Source organism: Hippopotamus amphibius, chromosome 9 (assembly GCF_030028045.1).
Source record: "Hippopotamus amphibius kiboko isolate mHipAmp2 chromosome 9, mHipAmp2.hap2, whole genome shotgun sequence".
In the NCBI taxonomy this organism is placed as follows: Eukaryota; Metazoa; Chordata; class Mammalia; order Artiodactyla; family Hippopotamidae; genus Hippopotamus; species Hippopotamus amphibius.
Genome location: NC_080194.1, coordinates 73,038,737 through 73,054,676, shown reverse-complemented (window position 1 = coordinate 73,054,676; position 15,940 = coordinate 73,038,737). Strand labels below are relative to the sequence as shown.

At 39.0% G+C, this 15,940-nt stretch overlaps 1 protein-coding gene across 1 annotated transcript in view; it reads right to left on the bottom strand.

Annotated features, from left to right (window-relative positions):
• Positions 1-1,098: 1,098 nt before the first annotated feature.
• The window catches only part of LOC130861207 (glycerophosphodiester phosphodiesterase domain-containing protein 4-like), a 132,492-nt gene continuing 117,650 nt past the window's right edge, over positions 1,099-15,940 (bottom strand). The window contains exons 14-16 of the mRNA XM_057749827.1: positions 10,302-10,384; positions 9,488-9,540; positions 1,099-2,191 (exon numbers count right to left, since the gene is read on the bottom strand). Coding sequence (XP_057605810.1) covers positions 2,046-2,191; positions 9,488-9,540; positions 10,302-10,384 — 282 coding nt within the window. The 3' untranslated portion in view covers positions 1,099-2,045. The remainder of the gene's footprint in view (positions 2,192-9,487; positions 9,541-10,301; positions 10,385-15,940) is intronic.

The window sequence follows — 15,940 nt, the reverse complement described above, 5'->3', positions numbered from 1 at the left end:
TCTAGCGGGCAGCTGTGTCCTACTCTGTGCTCTGTATGTCTTCTTGCTGCTGTTTCCAGGGCTACAAGATGGATGACCTGCTGACTTCCTATATTAGCCAGATGCTCACGGCCATGAGCAAACAGCGGGGCTCCAGGAGTGGCAAGTGAACAGTCAGAAGGTGGCACTGGCTCTGTGCCTGCTCTTGAGGCGGCAGCTGGCTCAGGACCATCAGCTGTCTCTGCAGCTGGGGAAAGACCTTTGCCATCAAGTTAGGGAGGCGGGGCCGGCTGGCCACCATTAACCATACCAACATGGCCTCTGACCCTTCTTCCAACAAGGTAGCCTTGCTGGGATGCAGAACTCCCCTCCTTCCACCCTGGAAGCACCTGGTTGGTTCTAGTCCTGGCTTGCTGTGGCCTTCCCAGTTGTAAAACCCTGTGCTCCTTGGATGCCATTCTTATCTCAGACTAGCCCTACCATGTGACCCCTTTTGACTTTCTGGGCACCACCAGGAAAGGTAACCAAGAGGACAACCTAGTTCTCCATGCTGGGAACAACCAAACCAAGATTACGCTGAAACATAAGGGACTGGCTTAATTCCCCTAAGTCCAGGAGCCTCAGCTAGGTTGAGGGAGACAGACAACCATGGACATGACCTGGGCAGATCTGGGGGTAAGGGCTTCAGACAGGGAAGGAGTGATTTGGGGGTGGGGCATCCTTCTGGGCTGTGGCTGGGATGAGTGGCTAGAGAAGGGACAGGGGAGGATCCTCTTGAAGTTTGCATGTTTGTGATCTGTCCTCAAGGCCCCCCTGATACTTTAGCACAGCCAGCCCTGTTCCACTTGCCCTCACATACTCAAGGGTCTGGGGTCACCTGAATGTAGGTGACAAACCACTCCACAGGGAGTGCTATTCCTGTTCTCTCCAGATGCCTGTATGGGAGGTGGAGGGGCTGGTTGTTGCAATGGAACCCCCAAACCAAACAGCCCTGCTTTCTGGATGACAGTGCAGCCGTCTGAGGCAGCCCTGCTCCACCAATGTCTACATGACTCCGCAGTCAGAGCAGGATAAATATGAGCCACAAGGAAGGTGCTGTGTTGTGTGCCGCTAGAGATCATCATATACATGGGAACATGAGGCCTGGAGGACTGTGAATAGCTGACGGCCACACAGTGGAACTCAACTCGCTGCTTCTAACACTGGGCTCCCAGACACATGTTCTCAGCTCTAGTTTCCTTTCAAGGCCAAAGGCTATTGGGTGGACATGGGACTATGCCCATCGCCCCATTGGGGAACTAACCAATGACAAGCGATCAGGAAGCACCCACTGCACTCTGTACCACAGGATGTGCACGTGGGATGAGCTCTTTGTCCCCGACTCATGCCCATACCACCTCTCCTTCTCTGACTCTGGATGGCATCCCTTTGGCACTCATCCCCTAGTCTTTGTCAGCCTGAGTGACCACAGAGGGGTCTAAAAGTTGTACCCTTTACCTTCTGAGTTCCTGAGAGATTGCCTTTATTTACATGCTGATGTTCACCACAGCCACGTCCTTAGTGGGGAATATTATGAAGGTTAGGTTGAGACAAATCCTGTGATACATGGAGAGCAAGCAGCTCCAGCTCCAGGACCACAACTATTTTCCCTTTGTTCACACCCTTGAGATGAAAGCCTGGACCAAATGTTTTTCCTGAGAGCTTCCCTGGTTCTTCTGCACTCCTTTCTTGACCCCTCTCTACCATCAGGTCATGCTGGGGCACAGAGAGGAAGAAGAAGAAGGGGGCACGTTGTGGCTAATTCTTCTCTGAAGACAGCCCAAAGGAGGAGGAGGACATGTGGATGTGGTGGAAACCATCACAAAAGAGGATTAGTGGGAGGAGTCAATACTGGGGGGCTCTTCAGGTTATGTTTCAGGAGGAGGGTCCTCCACGGAGGGAATTGGTTCATTCGCCTCCAAGGTAGGCAACGCAGTTTGGAGGGTGGCCTCTCTGTGGGCCTCTGAGGTGGGTGCTTGGGTGGGTTCAAAGGCCAGCTCAGTGGGCACTGGTTGTCTAACGTCATCCTAGGGAGGCATCGTTGGTTTGGCAGTTTCCTCAATAGGCTCTGGCATGATCGCTTTAGAGACCGGATGTTCCCTTTCACCCTTAGTCAGTCCAGGGCTTTCTGTAACTTTCAAAGCTTCATCTTGGAGGCTTGCACTTGGAGTTTCTGTGGGATAGAAAAGACAACACTGATTCCTCCAAAGTCACTTCTCCAGTCTTTGCTAGTCACATGGTAAAATCCTAGTCATCTTTAAAATGTCGGCCCTTCACTTACCATCTCAGATTCTTTCGCCCTAGTTCTCTCCCTACCCAGGCTTTGGGCAGACTTTGCTATGGTCCTCAATTCATCAAGGGGCTGGAGTTTAAGAATCTATTGTGTGAGGTTCTAACTCACCTTGGAAGACCTCAGAAGGCAGAGATTGACGTTTGCTTAAAGTTCATGCATTTCACAACCACTGCTTCCAAAGCAGTTTGAATGGAAAAATGAATCCTCCATTAGAATGGGACCTTTAGGGACAGAGAATTTGTCTTGCTTGCCACCACATGTACAGTGCTCAGGAGTGTCTGTCACACAGTAATTGCTCAAAAAAGTAGTTTTTTCTTCTTCTAACCAAATGTTAGAAAAAATAGATGATGGAGACTTTTTCTATTAATTAATGGAGCTAGGAAACAGACTCTTATCAAAGACAAATTAAAAACTGGATAATATACAAAACCAAGAAAACATCTTAAAATTATCTAAGAATTTACAATACAGTGAGGAACTGTGGAGCTGAAATCTAGAAGAGAGCAAGAATCCAAAGAGGTAAGCCAAGAAGTCAGTTATTTTCGCCCTGGGAGTAATTTCAGTCTTAAAGAAAGAGTTGCCCATATGAGCTTCATTTTTTGCCAGCTTCACAGGAAGAAGGGGATTTTTATTGCACTTGAACTGAATTTGTAGTTCAATTCCATAACAACCAATATTTATAATACTAGGTTTTCAAATTCATGAATGTTGCTCCATTTATCTGTGTCTTCTCTCACTAAACTTTTGTAGTTTTCAGTGACCAATCATCTATCTTCCTTGCAAGGACATGTAATATTTTCCTAAAATTCCTATTTATGTTTATATGCTGTTGTAAATGATGCTATTTCAACTTAAAGCTTCCAGTTATTCATTGATTATATATAGACATACAGTTAATTTTTCTGTATGTTGACCTTGTATCATGAGGCACTGCTTAAGTCACCAGTTCTACTAGGTTTGTTGTTTGATTACTTAGAATTTTTTAATGTAAATAATCATATCTGCAAATTAGGAATTTTATTTCTTCCTTTATGCCTGTTATTTATTTTACAAACTGGCTAGGATCTCCAGTACAATGCCAAATAGAAGTGGTGAGAGCAGACATCCTTGCCTTATTTCTGATCTTAGAGTGAAAATAATTTCACCATTAAAAATTATATTGGCTGAGGATTTTTGTAAATATCTTTCATCAGATTGAGGCAGTTTCATTCTATTTTTAGCTTTCTCAGAGCTTTGATCATAAACAGATGTGGATTTTTATTGTCTATTTTTGTACTTTGTTAATAGTGTAGATTAATTTGATTAATTTTCAAATGATATATTCATCTTGCATTGCTGGGATAAACTTCACTTACTTAAGATGTTTTATCCTTTTTTATATACTGATGGATTCAATCTGCTATACTCATATTTTGTTTTATGGCTAAATTGATGAATGATATTAATCTGTAAATTTAGTTCTTGTACTATCCTTGTCACACATTTTTTCAGATGAGATTATTGCTGTCCACTAAGAATCAGCTAGGAAATGCACTTCTTTTTTTGTGAGTTTGTATAAAAGTAGTATTATTTCTTAAACATATGATTAACTAGTGAAACTCATTGCGCCTGAATTTTCCTTTCTGGTGAGGTTTTTGATACATGGATTTGATTCTTATAGATAGTAGGTTACTATAAATTTCTATTTCTTCTTTCAGTTCTGATAAGTTGCACATTTGAAGGAATATGTCTACTTCATTTATATTTAATGGTTAAAAATATTCGTGATTTTCCTTTTTAAGTCTAGGATCTGGAGAGATGGTCCCTGTTTCAATAATCATTCAGCGTATTGGCAATCAATCTCTCTCTCTCTCTCTTTCACCTTACTAAGAGGGTATCAATTTTATTAATATTTTCTAAGAAATATCTTCTCACTTTTTAAATTTTCTCTATCATTTGTATCATTTCTATTTCATTGTTCCTGCTATCTTTATTACTGATATTTCTTTCCTTTTTTACTTGGAGAAAAATTAACTTATATTTTCTAGATTGTTAAGATAGAAACTTAATTACTATTAAACCAGTCTTCCTTCTAACATTTAAAGTTACAAATTTCCCTGTAAGTTTAAGCTGTACCCCACAAATTTTGCTGTTGTATATGCATTATACTTTAAAAGTATTTTCCAGTTTCCCTTGTGATTAATCTCTTCATCAATTAAAAGTTTAGAAATACATTAATTTCCAGTATTTATGGGATTACCTAGGTATTTTATTAATGTTCGTTTCTAATTTAACTTTTTTTGTGGTCACAGAAGACTGATTTCAGTCTTTGGAAATTTATTGATTGATGACACATTTCATATCTTCTTATTTTAGGCATCCCTAACTAATTATTGTACTTTGAGTCATTTTTACTACTTTCATTTTTTAATCTTCAGGCTTGCTATATAAGTGATTCATCCACTACCTTTATTATATATGTACATTTTCCAGTGAGATTTTTTTACTTTTGTATGCTTCCTTGTAATCAATTAGTGCTATTTCTTTTTAGCTTAAGGAACTCACTAACATTTCTTGTAGAACTGATTTAGTGGTGATGAACTCTAGCTTTATCCAGGAAACTCTTGATCTCTCTTTCAATTCTGAACGGTAACCTTGATGGATAGAGAGTTCTTAGTTGGAAGTTTTTTCATTTCAGCACTTTGAATATATCATGCCTATCCCTTCTGGCCTGTAAAGATTCTGCTAAAAGGTCTAACAGCTGATTCACTTTGTTGTACAGCAGAAACTGGCACAACAGTGCAAAGCAATTATACCCCCAATAAAGAGCTTAAAAAAACATCTGCTGACAGACTTATGCCATTTCCTTTGAATGCAACAAATTGATTTTTGCTTTCTCCTTTTAGGATTCTCTCTTTATCCTTAAGTTTTACCATTTTAATTTTAATGTGTCTTGGTATGTGCCTTTTTGAGATCATATTGCTTGGATATCTGTGGGGTTCCTGGATCTGGATGTATTTTCAGCCACTAGTTCTTCAGTTAGTTTTTCTGGCCCTTTGTCTCTCTCTTCTCCTTCTGGGAGCCCCATTCCATGAATGCTACTACACTTGATGCTGTCCCAAAGGTCCCATAATGTATCTTCCCTTTTTAAAATTCTTTTTTCATTTTGCTGCTCTGTGTGAGTTCCATTGTTTTGTCTTCCAGCTCACTGATTCATTCTTCTATCTCATCCAGTCTGCTGCTGAACCCATCTAATGTATTTTTCAGTTCAGTTATAACTTCTGTTTGGTACTTTCTTACAGTTTCTTTCTTTCTGTTGAACTTCACACTGTGTTCATCCATTATTATCCTGAGTTCAGTGAGCATATTTATGACCATTATTTTTAACTCTTTATCATGTAGATTGCTTATCTCTGCTTCATTTAGTTCTTTTTCTGAGATTTTGTCTTGTTCTTTTGATTGGAACATATTCCTCTGTCTCCTCATTTTTCATAATTCACTGTGTTTTGTCTATGTGTTAGGTACATCAGCTGTATCTTCCATATTTGTTTTATGGCTTGCCATGTGGTCTATTTTGGCAAATATACCATGCACATGTCAAAATATTGTATATTCTGCAGTTGTTGAATATAATATTTCTGTCAATTAGGTCAGGTTGGCTGAAAATGCTCAGACTTCTATATCTTTTCTGATTTTATTTTTTTGTGTGCTTAGTTGTTCTTTCAGGTACTGAGAGAGGAATGTCAAAATATTCAACTATGATTTCTCTATTCGTTTCAGTTTTTGTTTAATGTGTCTTGAAACTGTCTTATTAAGTATATAATTATAGTGCCTTCCCGATATACTGATGTTTTCATCCTTTAGAAATCTTTGTTTTGAGTAACCCTCCATGTTTTGAAGTTTATTTTTCAGATATTATTTTCATGCTTATTGTTTGTATGGCATATTATTTTCCATGCTTTTATTTTTCATTTTCTCCCTTCTGATTTTATTTTAATTTTCCATCTTTTCACTTTTAATCTGTCTGTGTTTTTGTATTTTAAATATTTCTTTTGTGGACCACATTTGGTTGGGTCTTACTTTATTCTATCCAGTCTGACAATCTCTACTTTTGTTTTGATTATTTGGTACATTTATGTTTATTGAATTTAATAAAATGGTTGAATTTATAACTACTATGTTTCAACTTGTTTTCTATTTGTTTTCCATATTATTTTGCTTCCTTTGTTTTCTTTTTCCTGAATCCATCTGCTACCACAGATATTTCCCTGATGGCTTTGAAGAAGTAAGATGCCATGTTGTGAGAGAGCCATATGGTTAGGACCTAAAGGTAGGTTTTACGATCTCAGAGCAAAACTTTGCCAACAGTGATTAAGAAAATATGGTTAACTTCAGTCTTGCTATTGTAAGGAACTAAGTTCTGCCGACAACCAATGAGCTTGGAAGAGGACTCTTAAGTCTCAGATGAGATCGCAGCCCAGGCCAAGATCTTCATATCAGCCTGGTGAGATTATGCAGTGGACCCAGCAAACCCATGCTTGGACCCCTGGCCCACACAACTGAGATGATAAATTTGTGTTGTTTTGAGCTTCTAGGTTTGTGGTAATTTGTTACACAGCAATTAAAAACTAACCCAAACAGTAACAGAATATATCTAAAATGAAGCACAGAAATTAAATAGGCTACAAATAAAAATAAACAGTCTTGGTAACCTACGGGATAATGTGAAATCACCTAACATCTATGTAATTGGAATCCCAGAAAGAGGGTAGTGGCAGAAAATTATTTTAAAAATATAGGCTGAAAATGTATACTCATACTGATCTAAGAAGTTTGGCAAACCCTAAGCAGATAGACACACTCATATACACTAAGGTAATCCATAATCAAATTACTGAAAACCAGTAATAAAAGGAACAATCTTTAAAAGCAGCCAGAGAAAAAGAACATATTACAAGCAGAGGAACAATGATTCAAAAAATGGAAGACTTCTTTTTTGGAAGACTTTTCATAAGAAACTGAATGAGACAGAAAGACAAAGGATCAACTTCTTTAAATGGCTGAAAAGTACATCCTAAAGCTAGAGAGGTGATGAAAGCCTTCTGGTGGGAGCAGCAAGTGCAGTAGTACATGCCCATCTCGGAGATGGTCATGGTGCAAGATGTGACACTATGCTTAGTGTTCAAGGCTTTATTGTCCCTACCCTGAATGGCTCTGGGCTGTGGTTCTGGCTTCTCTCCAGTCTTCCTTGTTCACTCCCTGACTCTAAACTTCGTCACTTGCCTTCTAGGTGTCTCTTGGAGGTACTAAAACAGTCTTTCTATACATATATTTAGATCAGGCAAAATTGGTTTCTGTAAATGAGCAACTAAAAATTAAAAACAGGAAAGATTCTTAATTTAATTTCTACTCACCTTATTTTCTTATGCTCATTTCAACATGGTGGGAAGTTGTCAAGTTAACCAAGTAATTTTCTAGGGCATTATAGCCACTTCCTTCATTCAAATTTAAATGGTTCTTTGAACTTTCCTTCAGAACTCTCCCATCCATGCTTTCCTCATCATCTGGATAGTCTTTTTATTTCTTAGCTGGATTACTGTTATGGGCTGAATTGTCTACCACACAAATTCACATGTACTAACCCCCAGTACTTCAATATATGACTAATTTAGGAGATAAGACCTTTAAAAACATGATTAAAATGAGGTCATTAGGGTGAGCGCTGATCCAGTCTGAGCAGAGAAGACAAAATTTGGAGACACGGAGGACACTGGGGATTTGTGTGTACACAGAAGAAAGGCTGTGTGAGGACAAAGAAGAAAGTAGCTGTCTGCAAGCCAAGGAGAGAGGCCTCAGAAGAGATCAAACCTGCTGACATATTGATCTTGCACCTCTAGCCCCCAGAGCTGTGAGAAAATAAATTTTTGTTGTTTAAGCCACCCAGTCTGTGGTATTTTGTTATGGTAGCCCTAGTTTACTAATATAACTGCTAAAAATCATAAAGCAGCTGGAACACAAACTTTAGTCTTCTTAACAACCAGCACAGTGAACTTTTTAAAATCCATATAACTCAGAGTTGCTGGAAATTTCTCTATACCTTAATAAATTTGGGTCAGCTTGATTTAAACCTTCAGCTTTACAGAAGGAAAGACCACTGCTCTTCAAATTTCTGAACTTATTTTTTCATGGTCCCTATGGATCCATTCCTGCAGTTCCACGTAATGTATGTGTTCAACACTAGCAGCTGGTACATAGCATCTCATGATCTTCCCCACTGTCCACAACAGATTACATTAATTCGTGATTTTGTGACCATACCAACTTTACTTAAGGCTCCAAGAGCTGTGGGAGGAAACTGTAACATGCAACAGTCCTCTGCCTCCTAACTGGTTTTCCCTTTGACATTGCACCGGCTTCCCAAACCAGTAACTCACTGTGTGATTATTCCCACAACCTCCTGAATAATAAACTCTAGCTTCCCTTCCCTTAGTGGACCTATCTCACTTAGCCCAGAGTTATTCTGCAGAACAATAGTCATTCTGCTATTCTATCCATTTACACAGAAGTCTAAGTATGTTGCTCCCCTGTTTCAAATTCCTTTGCCATTTCCTGATTGCTTATATACAGAGCCTAGACTTTAATTCAGCATTCCAGTATCTCTGCAATTTTCTCCTTCTGCCATCCAAGATACATCACCCACAACTAAAGACACATAAAGCAAATTCAGCCCTGGTGAGCATGGCAGCTCCTCTGTCCTAGACCTAGGTGCCTGGTCCAAAGATGTCAACTGCTATACATTTGCCTCCTTCCTCACTGCTCTCTGTGCGCCAGAACCTCTGTTCTCTTGGGCCACCCTTCATAGACAGCTTTCAGGTACTTCAGTGTCAGAGTGCCTGGCACAAAGTGGGTACTCAATAACTGTGTGATGAATGAATACATGAACAAGTGAGCAAATAAACACCCACATTCAAAATCTTGCAAGGAGCAGCACTGCTTAGAGGATAAAGTCCACAATGAATCCTGATGTCAATGGCACCCCAGAAACTGTACCCAGCCTATTCTTCCCAACTTCTCACTGGTTACCACCCCCTGATTTTAGACTCCTTCAACTCTTGTCAGAAATATTAAAGGCAGGCCCTGTATCCTGAAGGCAATGTGTAGGGATGAAGAGATGGAGTGGGCTTGGCTTGACTTTACCTGTGTAACTGGTGATACCTTTGAGGATTTTTTCACTTTGGCTCTCTCTCCACCTAGAAGGAAACAGACCACCCATAAGCCTCACGGACCTCTTCCAAAAATGACAATAATTCAGGCAGTGGCCAGAAAAGAACATTATCCAGTTAAATTCTCCCTTAAGCAGAGGGTTTATAGTTTCCCCCTTTAAAGGATAACTCAAATGAGGAAATGACAGGCATGATGAGGTCTAAATAATCACCATCTCTTCTAGCTAAAATTCTTCTACCAGATGTCTCCTCTCCCAACTTGAACCTTGCAGTCTTGAAGCATTTTCCCTCAAGAATTCTCAGATGTCATTTTCTTGGACAAATTAAAAGACTATGGTCTGGAAACTAGCAGTGATTTTCCCATGGTCATCCAGCAACTAACGGAAAAGCCAGGCTTCCCAGGGTGTGAACTCGCTCTTTACACAGCACCCTGCTATGTCCTATTTTGTGGAAGGGGAAGATTTGGAGGCACTTGTTCTGAACAACCTTCAACCCCTGTCCTCTCCCAACTGATTCACACTGAATCTGTAGTAATAGGCTTTGATTTAGCTTTAGTGAGAGTCCTTATCCTTAGAATATGGTCTTGTGCTGAGGAGGTAGAAGGGGTGTGAGGAGGTGCAGGTGGCATGAGAAGAAATGGGAGGTTCAGATGATAAAAATCCATCTCCCTGAGAATTCACCACATGGGATTATGGGAAGAATGTAACTGTTTTTTCTCAAACTTCCATAAAACCATTCATATTTTTATTTTGGGAAAAAATCATTTAAAGTTACAAATATATGCTTACCAATGAAAGTAAAATATGGCACCAATGAAAACTGCAGAAAGAATATCCATGAGAATCCACATGAACATATAGAAATTTGGTGTCTGCAAAACAGAAAACACAGTTATAAAACTTTACAGCTGGAAGGGATTTTAGATCATGTGGGTCAAGTCCCTTGCTAGGCTGCCAGGAATGGAGTGGGGCCGGACCAGGCAGAGGAATCTTGATTGATGGGATTGATGTTAAACACAGAGAGTACCCCTCTTACATGTACCAGGGCCTCTATAAGGGATAAAACACTTCTCATACTGAATCTTCGTGGACCCTCAAGACACAGATCTGAGGGAGCTCCAGAGATGTCCACATAGCAAGTCTTTTCTGGACCCAGGACTGCAGCTCAAGTTTCTTGACTTCCAGCACTCTGTGTTTTCATGGCATGGCTTCCCAAACCTGGCTGTGCATCAAAATCTACCTGAGCAGCTTTTAGTAATACAGGTTCCTGGGCCTCACTACAGACTCAGGAATTAGAATTTCTGCATTTTTAACAAGCTCCTCAGGAGCAAGCAACCAGTCTGTGAACCAGCATTAAGGAATCATTCTCATAAACCATGATGCTTCAAATAATTTTGAAATTATAATTCTTACCTAACATGCCCACTTCTTTAGGCTCCTTGCCTGAATCACCATTTCACAGAGTTTGATATTCTAAGTTCTACTGTATAAGTTTTTTAATTCCTGGTTTGATCCTCCCTTTCTACCTTCATTATTTCATCTCCAATCCTACTTGATGGTACTGGGTCTGGCATGTTTATTCTTTCTTATACCATTTCCACCCTATCCCAAGGTCTTTCCTTTACAGATTAATAATGAAAATAGCAACAACAACAACAACACAAACGATCATAATAATGATGAGAACAACAACTAACATTAATGAGCATTTACAGGAGCTAAGGAAGTGTTATAAGCATGTTAGGGGTATTTTCACAGCTAATGTTCACAACAGCTCTACTAGGAAGGTACAATAGAAGCTCTTAATCAACTTCCACCAAACTGAGGCTCCTAATCCCCTCTGGGAAACTGACTGAATTATGCCTTGGTCTGCTCTAGGATGCCCACCATGTGAGTTGTACAGTCACCAAGAATCAGTTGTTCTTACTGTCCATGTGGCTTAGAACAGCTGTACTTGTTATAATTGTTCAGTGTAATTAATGTTACTTAAATGTGTACAATCTGAATTTTAAAAGTATGGTATTTTCAAGGAAATTAATTCAATGCTTTGAAATATTCAGTGATAACAGAATAGGTCATTAAAAATAAATTGCAATTGGATTTGGTGGAGTGACACCCTAAGAGCCTGAGGGGTGGGTGGGAGGATTATAAAAATCTGTGTGCATTCCTCATTCTTCAAATGACTTTAAGTTCCTGTTGCGCATTAAGGAAACAAAACTTAGAAATCACAGCTGGTGCACTGGGAAGTATAGATAAGCAAGAGAATACAAAATTCAATCAGTTGAAATACTCTCAAAGAAAAGACCTTGAAGCTATGTCAAAGGTGAATGATCTAGTTTCATTTTTTTACATGTAGGTGTCCAGTTTTCTCAGCACCATTTATTGAAGCAACTGTCTTTTCTCCATTATATAGTCTTTCCTCCTTCATTGTAGATTAATCGATCATAGATGTGTGGGTTTATTTCTGGGCTTTCTATCCTGTTCCATTGATCTTTATTTCTATTTTTGTGCCAGGACCACATTGTTTTCATGACTGTAGCTTTGTAGTATAGTCTGAAGTCAGGAAGCATGATCTCTCCAGCTCTGTTTTTCTTTCTCAGGATCGCTTTGGCTATTCGGGGTCTTTTGTGTCTCCATAAAATTTTTAAGATTTTTTTGATCTATTTCTGTGAAAAATGCCATTGGTAATTTGGTAGGGATTGCATTGAATTTATAGATTGCCTTGGGTAGTATAGTCATTTAAACCATATTGGGCTCTAGGCATGCAGGCTTCAGTAGTTGTGGCACATGGGCTCAATAGCTGTGGTTGACAGGCTCTAGAGTGCAGGTCAGTAGTTGTGGCACATGGGCTTAGCTGCTCTGCAGCATGTGGGATCTTCCTGGACCAGGGCTCAAACCTGTGTCCCCTGCATTGGCAGGCGGATTCTTAACCACTGCGCTATCAGGGAAGCCCCTCTTCCTTTTTTCTTGATAAGTCTGGCTGAAGGTTTATCAATTTTGTTTATCTTTTCAAAAAAAAAAAAAACCTGTTTTTAGTTTCATTGATCATTTCTATTGTTTTCTTCATCTCTATTTCATTTATTTGTGCTCTGATTTTTATGATATCTTTCCTTTTGCTAACTTTGGGTTTTGTTTGTTCTTCTTTCTCTGTTTTAGGTGTAAGTTTAGGTTATTTGTCATTTTTCCCTTGTTTCCTGACGTAAGATTGTATTGTCATGAACTTCCCTCTTAGAACTGCTTTTGCTGTGTCCCATAGGTTTGTGATCATTGAGCTTTCATTTTCATTTCCTCTTTGATTTCTTCAGCAATCCATTGGCTCTTTAGTAACATATTGTTTAGCCTTCATGTGTTCTTTTTTTTTTTTTTTTTTAAGTTTTCTTTTTCTTGTAGTTGATTTCTAATATCACAGAGTTGTGGTCAGAAAAGGTGCTTGATACAATTTCAACTTTCTTAAATTTACTAAGGCTTACTCTGTGGCCCAGCATATGGTCAATCCTGGAGAATGTTCCATGTGCACTTGAGAAGAATGTGTATTCTGCTGGTTTGGGATGGAATGCTCTATAATATATATCAGTTAAGTCCACCTGGTCTAATGTGTCATTTAAGGCTTATGTTCCCTTATTAATTTTCTGTATGAATGATCTATCCATTGATGAATGTGGGGTGTTAAAGTCAGCCACTATTATTGTGTTACTGTCAGTTTCTTCCTTTATGGTTGTTAGTATTTGCCTTATATATAGAGGTGCTGCTATGTTGAGTGCATATATATTTCAATTGTTATATCTTCTTGGATTGTTGCCTTGATTATTATGTAGTGTCCTTCTTTGTCCCTTGTAACAGTTTTTACTTTAAAGTCTATGTTGTCTGATATGTGTATTGCTACTCCAGTTTTCTTTTGATTTCCACTTGCATGGAATACCTTTTTCTATCCCCTCACTTTCAGTCTGTATGTGTCCCTAGATCTGAAGTGGGTCTCTTGTAGACAGCGTATATACAGGTCCTGTTTTGTTATCCATTCAGCCAGACTATGTCTTTTGGTTGGAGCATTTAATCCATTTACATGTAAATTAATTATCAGTATGTACTGAGTATTGTGTTTGGATTCTTTTTTCTTTTTTGTGTGTGTATCTATTGTACATTTTTGGTTTGCAGTAACCATGGGGTTTTGATATAGCAGTCTATATATAAATAAGATCGTTTTAAGTTCTTGGTCTTTTACTTTCAAAAGTATTTCCAATATCCTATATTTGTGCTCTCCTCTTCTCATGATTGCCAGTTTTGATATATTTCCGTGTGAATGATTTTCGACCTTTACTATATGTTTGCCTTTACTGGTGAGCTTTTCCATTCATAATTTTCCTGTATCTATTTGTGGCCTTTCCTCTTCTGCTTAGAGAAGTTCCTTTAGCATTTACTGTAAAGCTGGTCTGCTGGTGTTGAAGTGTCTTAGCTTTTGCTTGTCTGTAAAGCTTTTGATTTCTCCACTGAATCTGAATAAGAGCCTTGCTGGGAAAAGTGCTCTGCCTATGTTTTCCTCTGCCTATGTTTCCCTGTAATAGTTTTATAGTATCCAGCCTTACCTCTTTAATCCACTTTGAGTTTATTCTTGTGGTAGATTGTTTATTAAAATGACCACATTATTCCATTTAACTGTATGAAATGTTACTTTACTGTTCTTTCCATGAAGAGGTAAAGTCTGTTTCTCCCCTGCCATACCTTGACTCTGGACTTGACCATGTGATTTTCTTTGGCTAATGGGACATTAGCAAACATCACACTGGGAGATCCTTGAAAAGGCACATGCATTGTTGCTTGACCTCTTTTTGCTGCTGGGAACCCAATGCCATGAGATGAACATGCATAAGCTGGCCTCCTTCAGGTTGAATGACCAAATGAAGAGACACCACAGTCATCTCAGGTAAGACCTGAGACATATAGCTGAGGCCATCCTAGACCACCTAGTCCAGCCAAGCTGACTCAGACCAGAGGAACCACTCAGCCATCACAGAGAATGTAACAAACAAATATTTGTTAATTTTAAGCCAATAAATATTAGGTAGGTTTTTTAAACATAGTAAAATGCTAATAGACTAGATATGATTTACTTCACAATTTCCTGTTTTAACTTTTCCAGTTAACAGACCACTAAGCAGACCCAACTGTGCTGGACAAAATTGCGTCTATTGTAGTATTTTTATATCCAATTTATAAACAAACAAACTGAGTTCCAGACAGGTTAACTAACATTTCCAAGTTCACACAATAAGTGGTAGAGCCAAGATTTGAATCTGCATATTCTAACCCAGAATGTGGGCTGCTTAGGAAAGCCCTTGGGATATTAGCCCACCTCCCTGACCAAAGTGACTTTGGGTCCTTTAAAAAAGCCCAGGCCAGTTATAGAAGGAAGTTTTTTACTTACATCCTTTTACACTCTGAATTTTGAATCATGTGATTTTATCAATTTAAATATTATCAATTCAAATATTAAAGATGAAAGTTTTATTTAATAAAGTTTTACTTAATATATCCAAAGGGACAATTCTGAGGCATTACTGATTTAGGGGGATAGGATTACGGAGGGTGGATTGCTTTCTAATTTATAGATTTTTGTAATGATTGAATTTTATATAGTGAACAAGTTTACTTTGTAATTTTAAAAAACAAAAATGTTAAAATATATATAGTACATACATGAAGCAGGATAGTATGGGGATAGAGAAGTATAGAGGCTTTACCTATGCCAAGGGACTTGCCATCCAAAGTTTCCTTGAGGGTCATCTGCAGAAAGTGGCCCAAGCCACCAAGAAAGAAGGGGTAAGCAATTCTACACTGCTACCAGAGAGCTTCAATGCAGTACTGGCCCTATGAGACTGTGCCCTTGGCCCTAATCACCTTTCACCTGTTCCCGACCCTGAGCAAGTCAGAAGTAAGGGCCAGTGAGGCTGGAGGTATGGAGAAAGCAACACGAAACATTTATGCTTCTCATTTAGATTTCTCTGCCTAAAGCTTTAACTTTCAAGGCAGTTTAGAGTTTGGGTTATTATTCCAGACTAGACACTTTGATCCTGAATTTTTTTTTTTTTTTTTGGTGACAAAACAGTACTTTAAAAAGTTATCTAAGAGTGACTGGAACAGCTATGGGATCTGAGTGAGATCTCTTCAGGGGCAGGGAAAGACCTAGCTCACAGAGCAGTTTAAAAAGTCAGTAAAGAGAAATTAAGTTTTCTGTTGTAGGCTATTGTGTCTGACTCAGTTACCCTACTCTACACTGATAAGAAAAATGGGCTCTGTAGTAGTTAACTGGTTAGCTGGGGTTCCCTCCACAGATAATAACTGGTGGGATTTAGATGGGATTTAAATCCAGGTCTTCAGGTCCCCATGCCTCTGGCCATAAGCAGTAGCAAGACAGAAGGGGAAATCAAGCTGGG